Source organism: Peromyscus californicus, unplaced genomic scaffold (assembly GCF_007827085.1).
Source record: "Peromyscus californicus insignis strain IS unplaced genomic scaffold, ASM782708v3 Scaffold_9__1_contigs__length_137607984, whole genome shotgun sequence".
Classification (NCBI taxonomy): domain Eukaryota; kingdom Metazoa; phylum Chordata; class Mammalia; order Rodentia; family Cricetidae; genus Peromyscus; species Peromyscus californicus.
The window spans coordinates 80122368-80147038 of NW_026294617.1; the positions used below are offsets into that span (position 1 = coordinate 80122368).

At 47.8% G+C, this 24671-nt stretch overlaps 1 protein-coding gene across 4 annotated transcripts in view; it reads right to left on the reverse strand.

Annotated features, from left to right (window-relative positions):
- Positions 1-3554: 3554 nt before the first annotated feature.
- The window catches only part of Vangl1 (VANGL planar cell polarity protein 1), a 50413-nt gene continuing 29296 nt past the window's right edge, over positions 3555-24671 (reverse strand). For 3 of the 4 annotated variants that reach the window (XM_052731007.1, XM_052731008.1, XM_052731006.1), the window contains exons 5-9: positions 15483-15616; positions 14257-14295; positions 13830-13962; positions 12346-12580; positions 3555-8219 (exon numbers count right to left, since the gene is read on the reverse strand). In XM_052731007.1, the coding sequence (XP_052586967.1) occupies positions 7959-8219; positions 12346-12580; positions 13830-13962; positions 14257-14295; positions 15483-15616 (802 nt within the window). In that variant the 3' untranslated portion in view covers positions 3555-7958. The remainder of the gene's footprint in view (positions 8220-12345; positions 12581-13829; positions 13963-14256; positions 14296-15482; positions 15617-24671) is intronic. The other variant, XM_052731009.1, reaches the window with a different exon arrangement.

Genomic DNA, 24671 nt, shown 5'->3' on the forward strand with positions numbered 1-24671 from the left:
TGTGCACCTCTCACCCCTATCCAGGGTGTGACAGCATTTCCCACTCTCCTTGCCTCAAATGTTTTTTACTTGATTTACTCAAAAGTTGCCTTCCTCTCCCAGTTTTAGAGTCACCCCAGGATTTCATCTTTTGCTATGTGTTCATTTAGAATTTTCCTCCCCATAAAATGACCAGTGGCTGACTGTTCATTTTCATCACGGTGATCATTGCCCTTCATCGACCTTCCTCCTCTCTCATAATCCACTTGATTTTCATAGAAACTCGACACTGTCAGAAAATCAAATCAAGATTTAAAAAAGAAAAATGTTCCCTGCAAAGAAAGCCAAGCTTAAAACTGAAATCGTCACATCAGAAAGGGAGACGGTACACAATTTGGGATCTCAGTTTATCTTCCAAGTTCATAACTTATGTAGTGTGTAAAATGTTTTATCGTTAATTAGGAAGGGATGATGATGTCAGTGGAGGACCCAAAGGAAAACCACACAACGTTAGCTACTAGGTAGTGTGTCTGTGATAGACACCAGCCCTGTCACCAACATCGTGATGAGAGGGCATTTCACAGAACAAACCTTAGAGAAACAAAGGGACTCGGACACATGGCTACGAGTCACATCGTTCACTCATTTACATACTCAGAAATGTCCAGTTAGAGCACATGACCCATTCAGTGTGGCAGCATACACTTAGGCACTGGCATTGTCTTAGTTAGGGTTCCTATTGCTGTGAAGAGACACCATGACCACGGCAACTCTTACGAAGGAAAACATTCCACTGGCGCAGCTTACAATTTAGAGGTTTAGTCTGTTATTTAGTCTGTTATTATCATGGTGTGACAGGGTGGCGTGCATGTAGACATGGTGCTCAAGAAGTAGCCGAATGTCCTACGTCTTACAGACAACAGGAAGTGGACTGAGATTCTGGGTGATATCTTGAGCATATATGAGACCTCAACACCCCCCTTCATAGTGACACACTTCCTCCAACAAGACCATATCTACTCCAACAAGGCCACACCTCCTAATAGCGCCACTCCCTTTGAGGGTCATTTCCTTTCAAACCACCACAGTCATATAGACACATGGTATCTGGTGACTCTAAGTACACAGGCTAGGCAGAAACCGCCCTTGACTACAAAGTACAACACTAACTATGAGCACATATTTTGTATTGTTTACTCTACCAGAGAAGGACAGATGTTGGGTTCAAAATTCAGAGATGAAAATCCCTGCTAACAGAAGCAACCGTCAGATAGCCTCTCTCCTAGGTCCTGACCCAGACATCTCATCACCAGAGTTCAGTTTCTTTCCCCTGGCAGGACAGTGTCTGTCATTGCTACATCCTTACTGGTTTCCTGCTCTCTGTGAAATAGTTGTTCTCATCGGTGGCCACTTAGAAATGAACTTCAGTTAAGCAGGTCATAATTGGGGGGTTTCAGAGGAGCTGACAATTTAAACCCTGGAGTAACCATCATAGAAATAAGATATTATTATTAACATTAGATGTCCTTATCCCCACATTTTAAGGAACAGTGATCAATTCAAAAGGACTATTCTTTTATGTCTATAACCGAGGGGCAATCGCACCTGAAAGCAATGGTCACGCTCCCTTCCTGGCTTCCCGGCATCATGCTTCCGGCTACATTGTTTATAATCCAGGTTGAACTGAACTTGTCACCGTGGGTCAGGCGTCTCAATGCCATAACCAATTCCCTGGACAAAGGTTTGTATTTTGATGTTTTCATAGGCTGGGGGGGGGAGGGTTGAAAACTCCTACATCATTGGTTCTTAACCTCTGGGGTGTGACCTTTGGGGTTTGTCAAATGACCCTCTTACAGGGGTCACCTAAGACCATGGGAAAACACAGATATTTACATTACAATTCCTAACAGTAGCAAAATTACCATTATGAAGTAGCAACAAAAATAATTTTATGGTTGGGGGGGGTCGCCACAACATGAGGAACTGTATTAAAGGGTCGCAGCCTCAGGAAGGTTGAGGACCACTGTCCCACACAATGAGCAAATTCACAGTGAATGCACCTGGCCATGCCTAAACGCTCAGAGAAGCAGAAACACAGACAAAGCCAGACACGCTGCCAGCTCAGATGCTGTGTGTGATCCAAATGCCATTTCAGGGCCAAAAGAATCAGAGACTCAAGATAAAAGCCTGGGAGTTTGTTACATTTGTCCCCAGGGGTTAACACAAAAGTGTCTTTATTTCATCTAGACGAGAACAAGGCAGTGGACTTTCTGAGGAAGCCACTTGCCCGCCCTGCCTCAGGCTCCGGGAATCTCTTTGGGGTTGAGAAACTTGGTTCCACAATAATCATCAGAGAGGTGCATTCCATAGGTGAAGCAAATTGGGCAACTTAGGTAGAGAGAGGCAGGATGGGAGGACTGGAGGTCCTAAGCTCTCATTTCATTCCGTAGTTTTGCACTCCCTGTTCACCCTTGGGAATTCATCTTGACTCCCAACAGTGACCACGTGGGCACCGTCCCTCCGTCTCCTCCCACCTTCCACCGAAACAGCACAGCCAAACCGTAACTTACACAGTGGGATAGAGGGAAGACAGGTCTTCTTTTCTCTTGGACCCCTGGGTTCTATTATATGTGTACTCTGCCCACAGTCCAAAGGGTAAATATGGGGCAATGGGAAGAAACAGAATATGGAGTCAAGGGGCCAGATCAAGAGCCCCAGATCCTACCCTCCTGGCTGGCTACAGTCAATTCCTCATTCCACCTCAGTGGGGCTAACTTGACCCTCCCACCTGAAAAAGCCAGCTCAGGCCCCTGTGCCAAAGGCCCCGGGTGAGCCTCTTGCTCTGGTCCAGCAAGGAGAGGCAGAGGTTGGAGGCAAATGGCCCTGGCTGGGGAGTAGCGCTGCAGCTGAAGCCCAGCAGGTTAGGGCTCGCTCACCTGGAAAGGAGGGCTCGCTCTCCCCGAGAGGAGGGCTCCTTCAGTTCTTCCCATTATGTAGCCCAGTGGGCCAGCCTGGTGGAGAAGCTTCCCACGGGACCAAACGGTAAAAACCCAAAGTGAAAGAAATGACCTTTCTCCCGAGGAATTCTCCGCCTCAGGTTCCCACTCAAGATTGTTGTCTCCAGGTCCCTCCTCCACACCCAGAAATGCCAAACCACTTAGCTCATGCTTTGGGGTAGAGTGGGCAGAGGGGCCTGGCTCTAAGGGCTTGTCTGAAATCCCACCTACCAGGCAGGAGTCCCCTGCAAATGAAAGGAGCCCTAATTCAGACACTGTGGGCAGGACAGGCTGTGTAGAGTGAGTCTGACTCATCCTAACTGGAGAGTGTCAGCACCTTCCCCCCTCCTTCTATGACAAAATAGTGTTTTGTCAAAACGGGGACTCATTCGTTTTCATTTGAATGATGCCACAAAGAAACCTATCGTTTTATTCACTAATAAAAAAAATAATAAAAAAAATGGTCCCGATCTGATTTTCTGAGCTTCTGATTAAAGCTCAATAAGGTGCTTCCAGTGGGGTCAAGCTGGGGTCAGCTCACGATTCTGCTGAGGTCCAGTCAAGAACCACACTCCAGACTTAAAAACAGGGCATGTTTTATTTATAATGGGATATGACAAGGTTACATAGTAGTAAATTCACAGTAGTGATTTATTTTTTTGTGATGTAACAAGATCCATAAAGAGCAAACACTACCCAGAAATACTTTGTGTCGTTTTATAATCATAGGGTCTCTGCTGCAGGACTCTGTAAATGATCATCTAGACATTCCTGTTAATTTCCATAACTAATCATTGGTTGTTTCTTTTAAAAGTTGTGTTAACAGATGCACAGGAGGCTTCCAGGGTAGTGAGCTTAAGCAGTAACCCCCCTAGACATCGCCCTTTCTTTGTCTGTTTCTTGCTGTTTGCAGGTCACAGAGGTCCTAAGCTCAAGACAAACTTTAATGGGCATGCCTGCAGGGTGACAACAGGCTCCCACTGACATCCCCTCAGTGAGAGGCCAGTGTAAGGGAGAAAGGAGAATACAGACAAGGAACCAGCTTAGAGTGACCTTCCAAAAGCTGGGAATCTGAGGAACTCTCTTGAACAGAGATGTAGACTCTCACAGGCTCAGCCATACACACATGTACAAATGAGACACACGCCGATCTGTCACTGGTCACATGAATGTTCTGAGTGCCAACAGGCAAACATGTCTACCTGGTAATACACACTCAGAGAAGTACAGGCAGGAACCAGCCCTCCCCTTCCCTGACTCACCCACACATAGGAAGTCTTGCAAAGCAGGACCAGGGGTGGAAGGGTAAACCAGGGACTTCACTTCCTTGTTTCACTGGGTCAATGACTGGCAGTGAGGAGAAGGGGGTAGTCAATTTCTGAGTCCATTATGTTGATAGCAGCTTACAGATAGAGCTCTGTACTGGCTAGTTTTATGTCAACTTGACACAAGCTAGCGTTATCAGAGGCAAGGGAACCTCAATTGAGAAAATGTCTCCATAAGATCTGTCTGTAGGCAAGCCTGTAGGGCATGTTCTTAAATAGTGATCTGTGGATGAGGGCCCAGTCCACTGGGGGTGGTGCCATCCCTGGGCTGGTGGTCCTGGGTTCTATAAGAAAGCAGGCTGAGCAAGCCATGATGAGCAAGCCAGTAAGCAGCACCTCTCCATGGCCTCTGCATCAGCTCCTGCCTCAAGGTCCCTGTCCTGTTTAAGTTCCTTTCCTGGCTTCATTTGATGATGAAATGTGCTGTGGAAGTGCAAGTCAAATAAGCCCTTTCCTCCCCAAGTTGCTTTGGTCATGATGTTTCATCACAGGAATAGTGATCCCTGACTAAGACAAGCAGTTACATTTAATATATGCACTCAAGAAAATGACATAGAAAGGAGAGCTGGCCACCACCACCAATGATTCAAGGGGCAGCAAGAGAGCATCCTAAGCCTTTCTTAGACTCGCCAGGATGGCCAGGCTCCCCATTCACTAGAAAGGAGTCCCACACTCCTAACAATGAATTGTGATGAGACCCACATACCCAGGCCACTGACTTCACACTCTGCTGTAAAGAATCAGTCTTCTTGCAGATCTCGAAAGGGAGAGTCAGAGGAAGAAAGGGAAACAATAATTGTTGGGGGGAAACGATGGTTACGCATTTTCTCTGGGGCTTACTTTATGAACCTTAGCCAAGAGATTTTTGACTCTGTGGATAATCGAAGGATGGATGAGCCTTATAACTTTAAAATCTATTCTATCTCCCATGGTGCAGACTTTTTGAACAGTCAATTTATGCACTATTTAAGACTGCCTTTTCTTTTTTCTTTTTTTTTTTAAGCACACACTTTTGAACAAAAGTTGTCTACCTTTGTAGACAATGGACAATCACTAAGGGAAAGTCAGCAATATCGGACCTACACTCTGCATTGGGTTCTTTCACATTTAATGTTAGAATTTTAATAACTTAGGTTGAAAGTTATAGGGGGAAAATCTATAAACATTTAAGGTAATGGAGTCCTGTGTACTCTAATAGGCTCAAGCATCCTTCCAACCTTAGGGCACAGTTTACATCCTTTAAAAACAATATGCTATGGGGGTGCAAGAAATGAAGTAAGAATTTACTTCTTCAATTGTGTGAGGCAGCTTTCTGCAACTTTACATTGCGTTTTCAAAGTATCGCTCACAGGGTTCCCACTGCACCAGTAACTCAAGCTGTTAAGACGCTGGGAGCACGAGCTTAATTTGCTTTTGCTTTTGCTTTTCTTCCAGGAAGGAATCGATGCAAACTTCATGTTTTGAAAAAAAAAAATCGATATTCAATTTACAACCAGGAAGTCTGAAATTCTACTATGCAAAGAGTCACAGAGGGAGAGGGGGCAGGAGAGAAAATAAATTAATTCCTTAATTTAAACCTTTCTTACCCTGCTGGGAATGCACACACCAATACATGACTCCAACTTAACCCCTTTGAGACCCATAATTTAAGACAGCATTGGAAGCACAGTATTTTAAAGCCCTGATGAGCAGTGTTACATGTAACTCCATATTATTTACATTTATGGCACTTACAACCGCATGGTATTCGTGGCCAAGCAGCTACTCTGTGACGTTACCCTCCACAGACAGTCAGTCTCTCACAGACTACCCACCCCTTACCTTATCTCCTAAAATATTCCTGAGAAAGACATCATGAGGAACTTCCAGTCAGAAGGGACCTAAAGGGAAAAACTAAGACCAAAGCACCCTGATTCCACTATGTGTGTCTCAAACAGAGCCATACTATTAAAACGGGACATCTTGACGCCAGGCCTCGGCCCATGTGATTCCCCTTCCTTCCCCAACACGTCTTTCTGAGCTAAAAGTTGTTGAGTGAAGAAGAATGTTCGCTTTTCCAAGTACAGATAGATTACAAATATCCCAAGCCAATTTTGATTTTTTTTTAAAATGACAGATAAAATAGTGTGATTTATGGAATGCATATTTAGGAAGGGTATACATGCACAGATGTTGACAGAGTTCTCCTTTCCTGAAACAAGATCCCTGAAGCCGGGGAAGGAAAGAGTGAATACTCGGGAATCACTGTTTCAGATATAGGCAGGCCAACAGAGACCAAGATAGTCCACTTCAAGGATTTGGGACATGGCTCCTTGGGCACTTCCCTGCACAGGGCTCTGCCAGGAGGCACCTCATGTCTACAAATAGGACAACAAGGGGCTAGTCCTCTGAAACCAGCTGACAGAAGGGGCCTGCTGGACTGCAATACGGAACCCCCACTGTCCCTTTCCGCGACACCCCCCCCCCCCTCCTGACCAATAATTAAGGGCAATTTATACAAGGGCAGAGTAACCTTTCCCTTGTGGTACGTTGCACAGTGACAGTCGTCCCAAACCACAGGGACGGGACAGCAGTAGTTGCCAGCATGGTGGGTATCGCTTGATATCCTGTGGTAGGGCAGCTTGGCACATGAGCTCTGTGAGTACTTGTCTCCCTGGGAAATTGGATGGATCCAAGGGGCACCTGCCACCTGGGAGTCACAGTGTTGGTCTCTCCTGGTTTGCGAGAAGCAGGGCTAAGGAGGACTGGGCAGATGGGGCTCCTGCTGCATCCTAAAGGGGGCTCTGCAGCTCAATGGCTCCCCAGGGTCATACCTTGCTTCTGAAAAAGACTCTGTGCAAAGAGCTTTGTAGGCATACTGGGAAGCCAAGTCCCTGTCAGCTCTGGAGGGCCAAGCTAGCCTCCCTGGGGCTGCCCACCAGGTGGGACTGTGGTCTGAGTGCTCAAAGTGGGCTACAGTGGAGTTCAGGTGGGCAATGCCAGGGCTAAGGAAGGTCTGCCTGCCTCAGGCCAACAGAGGGACGGGCCAGAAATAGGACAGGTAGTTCCCTCACTTTGGAAAATGGAAAGCCGATCACTTAGCAGCTGCAACCCAGCAGCGCCCATTTTCTGTTGGGCTTTCTCTGTGGAATCTAAGGCAACAAAGAACAGATGTAGGTGTGTGGGCATTTCCTGGACTGCCCACCACTCCCCACGATGGTGTGGTGATGTGAAAAAAATCACATGTACAAACACACGTGTGGATGTGTAGTGTCTGGTTTCCTGAAGCAGAATAAAGTGAGTCCCCTAGAACCTAGGAGGGGGTCGACCAGAAGTACATAGGAACGTGGTACTGGGCGACAGGCAGGGACCAGTAAGGCAAGGCTCCCAAGGACACAGCAGCTACACTTTGGTTTACAGCTGTCACAGAAACTCCAGGGAACAGCTTCTTCAGAAGTCCCATCTATTAAAGTCAGATGCCACCAGTCGCTTGTTGGGGTGGACATCTCCTGCTTCCTTCCAAATAAAGTGCAGATGGTCGAAGGATACTGGTCTATCATCTGCCAGTTTCAGTCAGCATCGAAGAATAAAAAAAAAATCTTTATAAAAGGTCTCCCCCGGACATAGATATCTCTCTATATATTCTTTTGTTTTTCATAAAGCCACAAATATAGAACTTTCAAACTGATGTCTCGGACTGTAAGCGAAGAACAAACTTGTGAGATTTGGGGTCTATGAACTCTTCCGAGAGAACGATGAATGGGATTTTCTTCACATTCACGACGAGGCTGAAGTCCAAGCATTTAAGGACGAAAACAATTCCGTCCCGTAACCCATTCGTCACGGCTTCGTCACTAATAAGTCTCCACTGTGTGGAGAGCCAGCGCTCCTTGTCATACTGCAAGGTGGGGCCCGCGCTGAGGTATCGTTCGAGGAAAGCCTGAAAGCCAAAGACAAGCATTAGGGAAGCAACAAGGGCTGTGCTATGAGGCCAGGGGCCATCCGTTTTATCCCTAGGAAATGTCACCCATTACACCCAGGCCGGAGACCACAGTTCCGCTTCTCATGCTAAAGCCCCACGAGACCCTCTCTGGGGAAGGAAGACTTCTTGGACTTCCTCACTGGTTTTTAGTTTTTGTTTGTTTGTTTTTGTTTTGGCAATTTGCAACCACAGGGTGAGTCCAGAGAAGTGCAGTAGCGACTAGTGTTTGTCAGAAGGGACCGCTAACGGAACACGCTGCCTCTAGACACAGGGACCACTGTACACACTCTCCCACCCCCACCACTAAGCCAAGGATCCTCGAGGGCAGGCCAAGTACCTGGCGCAGAGGAAGAGTCAGTGACTCCAAGGCAGGCAGACAAGAACAATCACACAAACAAAACTGCGTGCTGTGACTCTGCTCAGTCGCTGATCCTTCCTCTGGGAGGATACAACACTACCTCACTCCCTGGGCTACCACGAGGTGGGAAGGGTCAGTTCTTAAAAGGCTCTTCAAGTTCCCGCTGGAGTTCAGTTGGCACACTGTGACCAATGGTTATTTTATGCAGAACTGATGTCCGTGTGGCCAGTTCTAGGGAGGGGCAGACCAATGTCCCCTCCCCTCTTCTGAGCTCTTGCTCCAGGGACACCAAGCTCTCTGATTCCACTACATCCTCTCATGTGCCATTCCTCCTTGCCCTTCACACCCCAAACTCTCTTCTTGACCCTCTCAAATGGATTGGCACACCCTTCTGTCAAAGCTCCTGAAATCACTGGGATGATCTCACGTCATATTTCACTTTCTGAACTATGACCGACTCGATGTCTCCCGGCTTCATGCTCATAGAGGACAAGAACTACATGACCGTTGTTTTCTTCTTTTTAGAGCCTGGCTTTCTAGTTTATCTGGCATAGAATTAAATACACAAGTCAGTTTAGTTGAGAGAAAGAATAAGCCAATAATATAAATGGGAAAACACTGGCATGTATCCATCTGGTCCTAGGCCGAGGTCAAGACATTTTCAGTTTTCCAGCAATCCTCTTTCGTAACTCCTCTACTCTGCTGCGCTCCGCAAGCAGCTGTAGCCATGGTGATAGGTACACAAGAAGGTGTGGCCCCATTCCAGTGAAATCGGAGTCAGAGAAACAGCCAACCCCTGGCTTTGACTCATGAAACTTAATTCAAACGTGCATCAACAGACAAGCAGTTAAGCAAATCTGTGTATCTGGTGGAATCAGACGCAGCTATTCACAGGGAGAGAGTGGGAGCTGTGTGAGTCAGGTCAGTGTGGATTGAGAGAAAGAGCCAAGAAGCCTGGAGTGGAGCGAGCGGGTTGCCAAAATACAGACATGTCTAGTATCATCAAAGCATTTCCATCTTAAAACTAGCAACCAGACACAGCAGAGAGAATACACACCGGCCTGTATCAGTAAGAAGTGTAGGGGATGGGGGCATACAGTGCTTTTTGTCCTCAAAATTTTCTTTTAATTTTAGTTTTGGGGTTTCTAATTACTTCATTTGTTTATTTTTGTGTGTGGCTGTGTGTGTACACGCTCATGCACATGCATGCCACAGCATGTGTGTGATTGGAAAATAACTTTCAGGGTCTGTTCTCGCCTTCCGGCATGTAGGTTCAGGGGCTTGAACTCAGGCTTGGTGACCTTTATCCACAGCGCCATCTCACCAGCTCTGATTGTTTTTTGTCATTGTTTGTTTGTTTCTGTGAAGGGTTCTGCTAGGTAGCCCAGGTTGGACTAGCACTCACTACATAGCCCAGGGTAGCTATGAATTCAGGATCCTTTTGCTTCTGCCTCCCAGGCACTGTGATTACAATCATAAGCTACCACGGCTGGCTGAAAGCATAATCTTCTACATTGGACTTTTCTTTTTTTCACAATAAACATTCAAGAAGGCATAAGTTTTAAAATGAAATGGGAAGAAACCAGACAACTTTAGGAGACCCCAAAGAAAGAAAAACAGCTGGCCTTTTCCCTTGCCAGAGGCCATTACTCTGCACACAGGCACATCGTTTTCTATCTGCAACCTGTGTTCATGCTCTGTTGTATTTGGAGTTTTGTAACTAAATATTCAAACAAGTTTTCCCCCCCACATTCCAACAGATGATATACCATACGGCATGTTAGACACATTTGTAAATGATTTCCAGGTTGGAGTTATATAGGATATTCTGGGTGGGGGGCAATCTACCTTCAATGTATAGTATAGGTAGTAACTGAAAAGCTAATTTCAGGATACCCACCCCCATACTACAATCTGATGTTCAAGTCCCTCATATAAAATGGCACAGCATTTGTAAGTAACCTCTAGACATCTATATACTTTAGAATTCATCATCTCTAGGTGCCTTACAATATCTACTTCAATGTGATGTTAATCAGTTGCTACACTGTGTTGTTTTGGGGACAGTGACAGGAAAGCTATGTACATACTCAATGTGTCGGGAAAGCGTGTGTATGTGCTCCGTGTGACAGGAAAGTGCGTATATGTGCTCAGTGTATTAGGAAAGTGTGTGTTTGCGCTCAGTGTGTCAGGAAAGTGTGTGTACATGCCCAGTGTGTTAGGAAAGCGTGTATATGTGTCCAGTGGAACAGGAAAGTGTGTATATGTGCTCAGTGTGTCAGGAAAGCGTGTGTACATGCTGAGTGCAGGAGAGCACATCTCCATCCATGGCTGGCTGACTCCACAGATGAGGAACCCATGGATACAGGGAACTGGCGATGGAACTGACTGTGCTGGATAATGTTCCTGGCGATAAGCTACTGAGTCAAAGAAATGGAAAACGTTACAGTTTCTCACTGGATATTTCCGCTTGGCTTTTCCTCACCAGTAGTGCTGACAGCTGTGTGAAGTGTAAGCCTAAGATGTCCTTAGGACAAGAGCTATCAAATATTACCTGTGCACCAATGCCAAGGCCATTCATATGATTTACATGTAGCCTTATCGATCATCATTTCGTACACAACAACTCTGTCAAGCAGCTATCCCTATTTTATATGGGAGGAATCAAGTATAGAACAAACTTGTGCACAGGGACAAGCCATCTGAGTGGTTGGGGCGAGGATCTGAAGCCACCACGTCCCCTGCTCACCCATCCTTTCTGTTTGGCCACAGTCCTCTACTAGATAACATTGATGATGACTGCAATATCCATCCCTCAAAGTGTATTAATGACATAATCCAAAAGACTGCTCAGTAAAACAACTTCTACAACATCCAAGCCGGTGGCATTATTTCTACCAAAACCCAATAACTACTAATGGGAATGATTTTAAGTATACGACATGAATCAACATGAAGTGTTAGGAACACCCTCAATGTATAGGTTAGGAAACTGAGGCACAGCGCCAGAAGCTATTTGTCCGAGGTTATATAGCCAACCAGTTGGTGGAGGACCCAGGTTAAAATGGGTCTGTTGAGCTCTATGGCCCACCCTACCACTACCCTGCCCTGGTACAAGGTGAAATCCTTTCCCACTATTATAGAACTTTGAGGCCTTTAAAATGTACATTTAACAAACAATTGTACTGGGCTGGGGAGCTGGCTCAGTGGATAAAGAGCTTGCTGTGCACGTATGAGGATCTATGTTCAGATCCTCAGCACCTCCACAAAAGGCCATACATGGCAGTGTATGCTTGCAACCCCCGTGCTGGGGAGGCAGAGAGAGAGAAGGGTCCCAAGGGCTCACTGACCAGCCAGTCCAGCAGGATCATTGAGTTCTACATTCAGGGAGAGACCCTGTGTCAAAAATGAGGTGGAGGGGTTGGAGCGATGGTTCAGCAGTTAAAGAGAGCTTGCGGTTCTTCCAGAGGACCCAAGTTTGGTTCCCAGCACCATCAGGAGACTCCCAGTCACCTGTAACTCTAGTTTCAGGGGAAGGGCCTAACATCGTCTTCTGGCCTTTTCTGACGCATCCAAACAGACACAAGAGATGCTCACACTGTAACACACAAGTACAAACAAACAAACACACAAACAAAGTAATGTGGTGAGCCACAGAGGAGACACAGATGCCAGGTGACCGGCCAAACTCAGGGCCCTGCCTGCCCACCAACCCCAGCAGCACACCTTGGGGGTCATGCTGTTGGTGATGCAGAAGGCCAGGTGTTGCAGGATACTCTCCATGCTGTGGTAGTGCTGCTGGCGTGTGGTCCGCAGGTACTTCTGGAGCGCCCTGGCCATGGAGGGGAAGATGGCCTGAGCTGCCTCCCTGGGGTCCATCACCTCTCCAGGAGATTTCTGCTGCTCCTCAGCCTGGAGACGCTGGATGTGGATGAAGGCTTCTTCCACTGCCACTACCAATCTGGAAGGAGATACGGCACAGTCATCAAGGCAGTGCCCACCGCAGGGTTGAGGGACAGTCCCCTAAGACCCAGAGGGCCTCCTGTCCGCTGCAGCACCCTGGGCCTACCACCAACTTCCCCAAGGTTCTGTCACGCTGCTTCTCCCTAGCTGTCCTCCGGAGGATGGGAAGAGGCCAGGAGGAAGAAAAGTAACAGGAGAAATAAGATTGGGCTGGGGTGGTGGTGGTCTCTAGGACTTCTCAATTCTGCCAATAATGAGCTCAGAAAACTCACTTTAACCTCAAGACTTCTGCTCAAACTCCATCTGGGAGGAGGAAATGAGTGTACAGAGCTGCCGATAAAGAACCAGAGCTCCGGGGGAGCTTCCGTTGGTAGAGTGCTTGCCCAGGACCACAAAGAGCTGGGACACATCCCCAGCACCACATGTGGTGGCACAGTAGCACAGCCCTGCAACCAAGCGCTCAGGAGGTGGAGGCAGGGTAAGAGTCGGACTGACAAGATGGCTCAGGGTAAAGGCCCTTGCTGTCAAGTTCGACAGCCTGGATTTGACTCCTGGAACTCATGTGGTACAAGGGAAGAACCAATCCCCAAAGTTGTCCTGATCTCCCCATGCGCACCGTGGCACACATGTACGAGTACATGGACACACACGTGTACACACACACACACACACACACACACACACACACACACACACACACACACACAAATGATAAATGTTAAAAAAAAAGTTAAAAAATATAAGTTCAATGTCATCCTCAGTTACATAGAGTTCAAAGCCTGCCTGGGCTATAAAAATAGAAAAGAAACCAGAGCTTTGGCCCCCTCGATCCACCCCACCCCCCACCCCCAGCAGCTCAGGAAAAGGAAGAATGGGCCAGCAGGCCTAAGGGAAGCCACCTTTGTCACCTCCAGTTAACACGGGAAACAGTGTGGGTGGAGCCGGCTCCCTCCGAGGGCAGCAGCAGCAAAGTCCCTGGGAATCTGCTCTAAATGCAAATTCCCAGTCCCAACCCCAGACCCATAGACCGTGCAGTAAGCTATGTGAGTGGGCCCAGAACCTGTGATGGGCATTAGAGGTGTGTCTGGTGGTGATCACACACACCAAGTCTGAGAAACACGAGAGAACAGTGCACTCTAAACAGTCACACAGGTCAGGTTTGCAAACAGAAAAATAATTCTGGAGGTTAAAAAAACGTGAAAATGAAATACTCGAGCAGAGAGGCCAGGCACGGGAGGGTCACCAACCTTGCTCTCCGCTTCTTCACCCGCCGCTCGTGTTCGGCTTCCTCATAATACAACTCATTGTGGCTGGAGTCCCTGCGCCGCGCAGCCGCCGCAATCATGGCTCGGGACTGACCGGTCGCATTGTTACTGGGCCCTGGGATAGGAGGAGAATGGTAAAATAGCTTTAACACCGAAGGCCAGGAATCGGGACAGAAAAGCAGTACCCAGGTCTGTCGGTACTCTCCCGCCCACCCGCCATGGAGTACACACAGATCCTAAAAAGTAACGTCCCCTGGGCACCGTACACCATAGTCACAGCAGCCAAGAAATCTAACCCCAGTCTGATGGGGAGATGGGAAGAGGACTCGGAAGGGGCTGCCGAAGGCTCACCGCTGAAAACGTTGGCCAAGAACAACACCCGCCAGAGTGTGCCGAAGATGTCACTTACCATCTGCTACACAAAGTTTCAGTTTGGCCATAAGGGCAGCTGGGACATCACATGCAGCACACAATGAGAGAGAGTGAGCAGGATGGGAGAAGAAGGACAGACAGAGAAAAAAGAAAGTCAAAGGACACGTACAGTGACCACACACAGGAGAACAAGCTAAGCCAGGGTGCGGCCGTCACGGTCACCACCCCAGACACCAGCGACCACAAAACACCCGAAGAGACTCACAAGTCCCGTATCACCCTGAGTACTACCCCCCTTAGCTTATTGGAAAGACACGGCAGGACCTCAGGCTTTCTTCTGGGTGACCTGCTGCTGTGGACTTGGTTTCACTAAGTTTTCCCATGGGGTGACGCTTACACCTTATATCGCCAAATTAAAAAAAAAAATGAGAAGGATGCCCTCACCAAAGCTGATACCTATGTAAATCAGCTGACTTGTTGACAATATGACTCTCTTCTGGAGCCTGCAAAGGCCTGGTCTAATCCCAAGTGCCCAGCAAGAAACGACACGGAGTCTTGTTTCTCACACTTAAGCACTTGACACCCTGAATGAAACCGAGCTCTGACTCCTCTAGCCTGGCTCCAGCTTCTTGTCACCATTCAACTGCTCCTAGCCAGGACGGAGAAGCCCGGGAGGAGCTCCCAGTCACCTGAACTACTGACATGTCTAGGCCTAATGCCTTTGGAGGAACAGTCTGGGTATCTGGGTAAGTTGTTCAGATTTTGAACAGCACTCCTTTCCTAAGGGCTTTCAATCTAAGGTGTTCCCCAGGTGGTGGTGGCTCACGCCTTTAATCCCAGCACTCGGGAGGCAGAGGCAGGCGGATCTCTGTGAGTTTGAGGCCAGCCTAGGCTACCAAGTGAGTTCCAGGAAAGGCGCAAAGTTACACAGAGAAACCCTGCCTCGAAAAACCAAAAAAAAAAAAAAAAAAAAAAAAAAATCAATCTAAGGTGTTCCCAGCAGGAGGCAGGAAACGCAGCTACAGTTACCAATACCAAAATCCCCAAATGGATGAACTTGCCATATATGTAGACTGTGAACTGACATTCCCCTGGAAAACATGTTTGCCCACATGTAAAATAAAAACAGAAATTGTTCTGAAGTGAGAAAGGTCCACACGGCAAGCACGGAGTACAGGTGGAGGCAAATGGACCGTGGAGTTTAGGCGACAGAGGCGCCTAACTGTGCCCTTCACACCCCACACAACAGTCTGAAGCACATACCATCTACATTGTAGACTTTCAGGCCAGCCATGTGCTTGGCTGCTCGGAATTTGGATGCCGTTAGGAGGTTTGGGTTATAGATGGTGAAGTCCTTGTAGTAATTTTCCAGCACCACCAACGCTGCTCGCTGGATGCTGTGGAGTGAGGACAAAATTAATGCGGGGTTTTCACAGGATACAACCGGTCTGGAATGAGAAGTCTTCTGTATCAGGTCAGTAACCGCAAGTCAGGGTAACCTCCCTCGGAAGTCTGCCGGCTCCGACACTCCTCACATGTCCCCTGGTAAGTGGCTTCTCTCTCTCCTGGGCTCTGTCATCCCCCATCCCCCAGCCATCCAGTGGCCGGAAGAGAAGCAAGTTACAACCTGTAACTGAGATTTAGGGTTAGTGCACACAGAACTTGCCCTGTTTGTATCTAGTTTACAAAGAAAGAAAGAAAACCGAGGAGCCCCTCACCCACCCAAAGGTAGGAGGTTTGAAGACGGCCATAGGACTCATGAACTCATGAATGAAAGGTCAGTTTCTGAGGCCCTCGTTAACACTTGGTTTCACACACTGTGCTGCCCCAGGTCTATGGAGCTTGTCTCCCAAAATTACAGTGATGGCCTCCCTGTGAGGCAGAGTTGGCTTGAAATGAGGCTTCAGCTATGATTATCTGGTCTTAAGACCCCTGGAGCCTCTCCCCTGGCTGTCTGGGACACTCAGCAGATGACAGCCCCAAGCTACCATTTTGGAACCAAGCGATAACACCCACACCCGGGACTGTGGGTGCATGCTGGGAGCTGTTTCAGAGAGATCAACCAGCAATGATGCAGGAATGATAAAGGCTAAAGGCCTTCATCCACCCCATCTCACTTGACCCTCGTGATCACTGCAGGCAAGAAAGCAAAGGTACAGAAACCCATGATCCACGCAATGGCATGGCGTGCGCCACAGTCTGGCGAGAACTCGGTGCAGATTGGCCACCTAGATGCTGCCTCTTCACCCTGTGCTTTGCGTGCTGACGCCTGCAGCCTTTGAAGCCACTCACCAACCCCAGCGTGTTAAACACCACGGCTCTGTTTTATCTTGCCCTCCGGAGTCTCTTTCCCAACACTCTAAGATGACGGGCTTATAAGGATTATTTACAATAGCCAGAATGCCAGGACAGGGACTGCCTTGGATTCCTGGCTGGCTACGTGGCATCCCAGTGCTCTCTCAGTGGCTCAGAGATCTTCACTTCATACTGGCCGTGCAGCCCTTAACCACCCAGCTGAAGCTCCTGTACCCCCCCCAATTCCCCTCTCTGGAGCTCTGTTTTAAGAACTGAACACAGGGCTGGGGATGAGGCTCAGGTGGCAGAGTGCTTTCCTCTGGACTACACAGGGCCAAGCAGGCACTAGGACAGTGTGGGATGCAAGAGTACCTTCCCCACGAGGTGACCCTCGATTGGAAGGGCTTCATTGTAGATCTCTGTTGTTCTAAGCTCTGCTCAGTGTGGCTTCAATCTCTGCCCCATCATCCGCTGTGACTTTCTCCAGGGAGGGGCAAGTGTTCCTTCACCCCCACTGTACCCAAAGGTGTATCCACCCCCATCACACACATGCTTCCTTGAACATTGCTACTGCTCTTCTGGCTCTGTCCACACACTAATTTTCCAGAACCTCTGGGCTGAAGGTAAGATGAAGCCCCCAAGCATGAAAATAAGCCTCAGTTATATACAGATACACTGGTTCAAATTAGTTCATCCCATACTTCTATACTAGCATAAGAATTTCTCTGTGTTCCTGGATTCTAACAGAAAATCCTTTCCTCATCAAAAGTTAAGAACTGGCGGGGAAGGATTGAGAGAAGGCTTAGCCATTAAGCACTGGCTGATTTTGGAGAGGCCCCGGGTTCAGCCTTCAGCACCCACATGGCAGCTTAGACCACCGTAACTGCCATTCCAGGATATTCAGTACATTCTTCTGGCCTCTGTGGGCTCCTGCATGCTCGCGGGGCACATGAACTCTGCAGGTACATTATAAATAAGTATATATAAATAAGCAAATGAATCTTTTTTTAAAAAGTTAAGAATTTAAAGGCAGTTTCACAAGTTATCCCCAGGCCCATCTTCACAGTAAACTTCCTTGTGGTGGCTGCTGGGTTTTGATTTTCATCCTGGCCACAAGGAGTGGCCCAGAGAATCCCATGGGCTCATGTGCTGAGAAAACAGTACTGTTACTCAATGCCTTCATCTCACAAGTGCCATCTTTATAAGTGGCTTCTGCAAGTAATGTGTGATAGGCAGGCACGTATCAAAGGTATAGAGACACATGAGTGTGAGGACCCATGTTCTTTTTTTTTATTATTATTATTATTTTTATTTTTTAATTTGTTTGTTTGTTTGTTTTTGTTTTTTTTGGGTCAGAGTTTCTCTGTGTAGCTTTTGGAGCCTGCTCTGGAACTCGCTCTATAGACCAGGCTGGTCTTGAACTCACAGAGATCTGCCTGGCTCTGCCTCCCGAGTGCTGGGATTAAAGGTGTGCACCACCACTGCCTGGCTTTCTCTCCTTGCCTTGCTCTAGCAGAGCTCCTACCTTGCCACCTTCTAGCATGGCCTAGGACAGGTTGAGGCAAGGCCCCTGGCTGCCAACATTGTGGCAAATCCCTAAGCATCTGTTAAGAACTTCCCAGGGACAGGGCCGGTGTTGTGGGACAGAGACCCGGTGCTTCTCACAGGACCTCAGTCTTCCCAAGGCCAGAGGAACTCATCTCCTAAGAACCACAGAGGAGAAGAGCGAGCATCTGCTCCTTCCCCAGCCCTGTTGTCTCACAGAGGCACAGGGTGACTCAGAGCCAGGCAAGGTCCTGGCCAGCTGCCCAGACTGACCAGCCAGTGCAGGAGCTGACATACTCTCATGCCAAGTTTATAAACGCCTCCAAGAGCTGCGCACACTCTCGCCTACAGAGAACCATTTGTCTGGCACTTGACACATCTCATAATACGAGGGAATGAGAATTTCCACAGAACTAAGAGAATACACAACTAGTGTCCACAATTCTAAAACTCAACACTACTGTGCTTCATTTTTTTATAGAATAAACCATGTGCTACATACCTTGAATAGGATGGGACCAATAACCCAGAATACCTAGCTATGCCATAGTACGTGGGCTCCAAAATACTGGCTGGTATGAGGTGCATCACTGAAAGGTGAATGAAATGAACTGGGCAGGTTGGTGTAGTTAGAAATTCCCGTGAGAGACCCTGAGGTCCAACTATATTGGGTGCTGGCTAAGGCTGGCTTCAGTGAGAGCTGTCTTCAAAGCTTCATGGCTAGTGGGCAAATTCTAAATTCTGACTTTCTGAGAGTTCACTTTAACTGACATTTAGGCCAGGAAAAATATTGGAGATTAGGGATTTTGCCTTCTGCCTTCTGCCTTTCCACTTTGATTTGTTTGGTTGGTTTAGGCTTGGTAAGATTTAATAAGATAATATAATTTAAAGGGCCTGGTCTAAGGCACATGCCTCATAAGTGATACTGCCATGGCCGTGAGTAGCTATGTCCATGTGTGTGCTGGGGAGGCTGATCTGCCCCGTGTGCACCCGTACCAATCTCTCCTACCCAGAGGGACTGGCTTTAGAAGTGAGCCAAGGTGGGTCCCTCTGAATAGCTTTCCCTGGGGAAAGGAACCATAAGCACATAAGGTTCCAGCATTTTTTGACAACTCTCAGCCTCTTGACAATCCAATCTACTTATCAGGAGGCAGCCATGACTCATAGGTGGAGAAAGCATTGGCCTCCGAAGCAGAAAGTCGAGATGCCAGACCTGATCTCGCCATTCTGTTACTTTCTAGAATCTGTTTCCTCTTGGCCTGTGATGGAGAGATAAAACTAACTATCTGTTGGGGAATATTATTTTAAGGTGTGTTACTTTTGTTTATGTTGCATTTGTTTAACTCTGTGAAGCTGTGTTACCGTGCCTGTCTAAAACACCTGATGGTCTAATAAAGAACTGAACGGCCAATAGCAAGGCAGGAGAATGGAAGGGTGGGGCTGGCAGGTAGAGAGGATAAATAGAAGGAGAAATCTGGGATGAAAAAAAAAAGAGGAGGAGCCAGAAAAAGAGGAGGACTCCAAGGGCCAGCCACCCAGCTACACAGCAAGCCATGGAGTAAGAAATAAAGAAAAGTATACAGGAATAGAGAAAGATAAAAGGCCAGAGGCAAAAGGTAAACGAGATAATTTAAGTTAAGAAAAGCTGGCAAGAAACAAGCCAAGCTAAGGCTGGATGTTTATAATGAAGAATAAGCCTCCGCATGTGATTTATTTGGGAGCTAGGTGGCAGGCCCTCAAAAGAGCCAAAAAAAGAAGAAAACAAACCAAAACAAAAACAACAACTACCTTATGAAGTTGTCGAGATTAACTGAAATCATGCCAGTTAATTTTTTTTAAACCATAAAGCAATATACAAAATAGCACCATATTATTGATAATGGGTATGAGCATTTTATAATAGGGAATGGGGTTGGTTGGTTCATGCCATTCCTGGGCATAAAAGAATGGCTCAACATCCATTTATACCAAATAACTTGTTATGCTTTGTGTCTTAAATGATCCCCATCAAATGTATTAAAGGCTCAGTTGCTAGCTTGAGGTACTGTGGGGACAAAACCCTAGGAGGTAGAAAATCACAGAAGGAAGTTAGGTCACTCGGGGCGTGTTCTTGAAAGGGGCACTGGGATCTTGGATTGGGCCTGTCTTTGCTGCCTGGCCGCCATGAGTTGAGCAGTTTTGCTGGGCTATATCTTTCCCACCACATGCTCTGCCTTGCTGCAAGTTCAAAGTTTTGGGGTCAAATAAGCATAGACAAAAAACAAACCAAAAAACAAAGCCTGAAACTGTGAGCCCAAACAAATCATTCCTCCTTAAAAAAATGATCACCCCAAGCATTTTCCTTCAGCAGTAAAAACTGACTAACATACTCCCAGAATTCTAGAACTGGAAGTGACTGCTATGTTCTGCCAGAGATTCAAGAATCACAGAAATCAGAAATCGTCTAGTCCAACCTGCCAATCTATGTAACAATTCCTTTAATAACACCCCAGGCAACTCTGAAAAGAAGATCATTCTCCCACCATGCTAAAATAATCTTACTTCTGCCACTGTCCTTATTGCTTTCCCTGGGGACATGTCCCTCTTACTTATGAAGACATCTCATACTGGGAGGAAACAACTGTGGCCATAAACCATCTCTTTTTAATGCCCCCTAGGTGGCAGAGAGAGAGGGACTGAAGTCTAGATAAACATGGTGTGCACGTGCGTGCGCACACACACACACACACACACACGCACACGTGTGCACCTCCACACACATACCTTTGTTTACTGTTCATTTGCTCTCCCCTGGCTTGACTGTGCCTTCTGCAACCAAACCAGTCCACATGACTAAATTCACAAATGAAAACTGGTCTTTAGGAGGTATCCAGGCCAAAGTCCTTACATTAGCAACTCCTCTCAGACCCAGGGGAGAGAGCAGGAAGCAGGGAAGGCCCTCTTAAGTTTCAGCCATTTCCAATATGAACCTGATCCGTCTAGCTCAGTGAAACAGCTTTCCCCATGAGTAGAAAATGTGAACGTCTCTCTTACAGCTGCCCCACATCAGTGCCAGGCCATTGTTCCGATTACCTGGGTCTGTGCTGACAGATGAAGCACCGAACAGTTTTTTCATCATAGTAAAATCTGGAAAGACTCCCATTTACAGTATGTACTCATCCTTCAAGCCAACGACGCTGATGTCCAGAAAAGGATGAGTACCCAGCTGCCTCATCTCCACCACAGCAATCGCAAACCCTGAACACCTGTGATGTTCCAGACACTAAGCTACAAGCCAGACTTTTTTAAAAATTTTTTATTGATTCTTTGTGCATTTCACATCATGCACCCCAATCTTGCTCATATCCCAGTCCTTCCATATCTGCTTCCACTCTTATAACCTCTCCCCCAAAAAGAAAATAAAAAATAAAAATGGAAGAAAACAAACAAACAAAAATCTCTCTGTGGAAGCTGGGGTGTGGCACACAGTATGTCCTTCTGTCCAAACGGCTTTACCTGCAAATGTTCATTGCAACAGGTCATTGGTCTGGTTCAAGACCTCTGGCTTCCGCTATACCATCAATACTGGACCCTCACCGAGACTCCTCTTGGATAGTCTGCTATTGCTCTGTGTCATGGAAACCCTGCAGCTCTGGTTCTGCAGGACCATTCCCTTCAGGTGCTCTAGCATGTGGTAGACATTGGCATGGGCCAACTCAAAGCCCTGGATCTGGGCCTGAGCAGTAGCTGAGTTAGTCAGCCCGCCAACTCTCTAGCACAGTCCAGGAGAGGGGCAGAGCCAGTTTTCCCATGCCCACATCACTGCTGGCACCATTGTGCAGTGGCTGGTGAGGGGTGGGGCCAGCCCAGCCCAGCGCTTGGTCATCAACATGTCCTCAGACTGAAGCCCAGACCACGGACATCTGCATGGCCTTCGGTGGTAACATGGGCCACAGACCCAGATACGGCCCTCAGTGGCAGCACAGGCCTCACATGAAGTTCCTCACCTCTCTTCACAGAGCACGAATGGCTCTGCCTCTCTTTGTCTCCCATCTCTCTACAACACACTTGTTCACTGTAGTGGCACCTCCCCTGGGCCAGTGTGGCTGCAGCCTGGGCCTGTGTCCTCTGATAAGCCAGACTTTTAAAAGGACTTTTCTCCAATAGGGGGTGACAACCACCCAAACTATGAGTATGCTTAAAAGATTCAGACGGGTGGAAGTAAACACCCAGGGAGAGGAAGGGGGTGGGTTTTTAGCTGAGGTCCACACAACAGGCAATGTTAAGTGCCTGAGGTAAGTCTGAACAGGTCAATGTTGGTCCCACTCTGTGGACACTGGGCTCTAAAAATTCCAAGCAGAAACATCTGCAGTGGGAGGCAGTGGGGGCAGTGTTCATCCCTGGATGGCTCTGAGAAACCCAGTGTGGGTTCCTCTGACTGTCCCCGGACACCAGCATCTCTCTGGAACCTCAGGGTGTGACCTGATTTGGAAATGGCATCTCTGCAGATGACATGGTCACTCTGGTGTACTGGCAAGAACCAGGGAGGCGGAAGTGGGGGTGATGCACCTCAAGCCAGGGAGAGCCAGGTCTGCCAGCACACTGCGCCGGAAGCAGGAAGAACCGAGGAAGGGGTCTCCTTTAAGTCTCCAGGAGTAAGGCGGCGCCACCGTCGAGAGGGAGACCACAGATGTCTGAGACACCGAGAAGGATTGCTGCAGCACTTTCTTATTGCAGCTCCAGGAAGCTGGTAAGAAGATGAATTAGGAAAGAAGGAAAGCTGGTTAAGGGTAAGGTGGGGGAGTGAGCCCGCTGGTAGCGGAAGCTCTTCACAAGCACGATGGGCAGCGAGGCACCAGGACAGACAAGAGAGCACCCGACACCAAGAACGCCAACAGAAACGCTGCCCACCTAGCCAGCCTGTCACCCACCCTTTAAGGTATGGCTGCTCCAGCGGGCTACATTTTAGGGCTCCCACTCAGGTCTTCTTACATAATGCTCAAACAGGATCTCAAATTCAAGTTGCTTCTGCTGTCTGTCAAAAGCTCCCAGCCAGGGTAAGACCACTGTGCTGGTTAATATTGACAGCAAGTTTGAAAGGCTCTACAAATCACTTTGGAGACAAGGCTGTGAGAAGTGATCTAGATTAGGCTAAATGTGGTGGGAAAACTCACACAGAAAGCAGAAAGGAGCTGAGAAGACATCCGTCTCTCCCTGCGGATGCAGTATGACCAGGCACCTCAAGCTCCTGCTGCTGTGACTCCCACAACTATGGGCTGGACTCTCAGGCAAAACAAAGCCTTTCTTCCTTAGGGTGCCTTCCTTAGGTATTTGACAGCAACAACCAGACAAGTAAGGAATACAACACCGATGCCCCTCCCCGCACTCAGCCAACTCACAATTCTCCCCAGCAAAGTATACATGAGAGTATACAAAGTATACTGACTCACTCCGCATGCTTGTACTTCACTGTTCCAGACCTCTAGAAAGGCACAGCTGGGACTAACTCACAGCAGTATTTGTGTGAGTCCCAGAGAAGCAAATATAATTAGCCACCCCCCCATTGCTGCTGCCTCAGGCAGGCACAAATAGTGTTTACATTTCCAGACCCTCTGCCTTTTAATTAAGATGTTTGTATTTGTGAAGCCAGCTTAAGTCCCACACAGACAACAGGCAGTTTGCACTTTGGAACTCAAGAGAACAGAAGGGGTAAAAACTGGAACTGGCTTATGTTTACTAATCGAGGGGATAGGTTGAACTTTCTAGGACAAAGCATCTTGTGATGCATTTCTAGGACACAGGCTGCCTGGGATCTTGAAACACCAGGCACACTAGCTATCCTGATGGGGGGGGGGCACGGACGGCAGGGGGAGCAGATGAGTGGTTCTGGCTGGCTGGTGAAGCTGCAGGAAGTCCTAGCCCATCACTACCTGGATTCACAGGTGATCCAAGCCCATTAGCTCAAGCAGGTGGAAGCTTTGAATCAATAATCACAAGCTGCAAAGTGTTGCTGGCCTCCACATTGAATATCAGACCAGGACAAGCCTCTCAGCATATCCTTCTCCTTAGGGAAGGAAGAGCGAGCAGATGGGAAGCCTGGGGTACTGATGCCAGACCTCCAAGACAGAACCAATAGGATTGAGTCACCATGGGATGGTCTTCACCATCCTGAGCACTTCCCATGCTTTTACTATCCCCATTTTAGTTTATAATGAAAGTGAAGCTCTAAAAGATACCCACTTTCGTACTGCAAGTGCAGCCATACACAGAGCATGTGCGCACTGGGAAGGGTACGTGAGAGGGATCGACTTATTCTGGTCTCGGGAAACCACACAAAGCTGCCATGGGTGTGCACGCTCCCTGGCCATTATGCATGATCCTGTGCAGGGCTCTGAGTGTGGTAATGGCACTAACTGACATTTTCCTGATAAGTCACAGCCAGAGCCGGGGATACTGCAGCCCTCTCACATTGGGTAGCCAGGAGACCTATTCCTATAGATGAAAGCCATGGCCCTGCCACTAGCTCCCCAGAGGGCTGTAGCTCTGCCTCAGGCTTTAGCATAGAACCCACTACAATGTCACCTCCCTGTATTGGCAGTCCAGTCTGGGCCAGAGTCCTTCCCTATCTGGGAA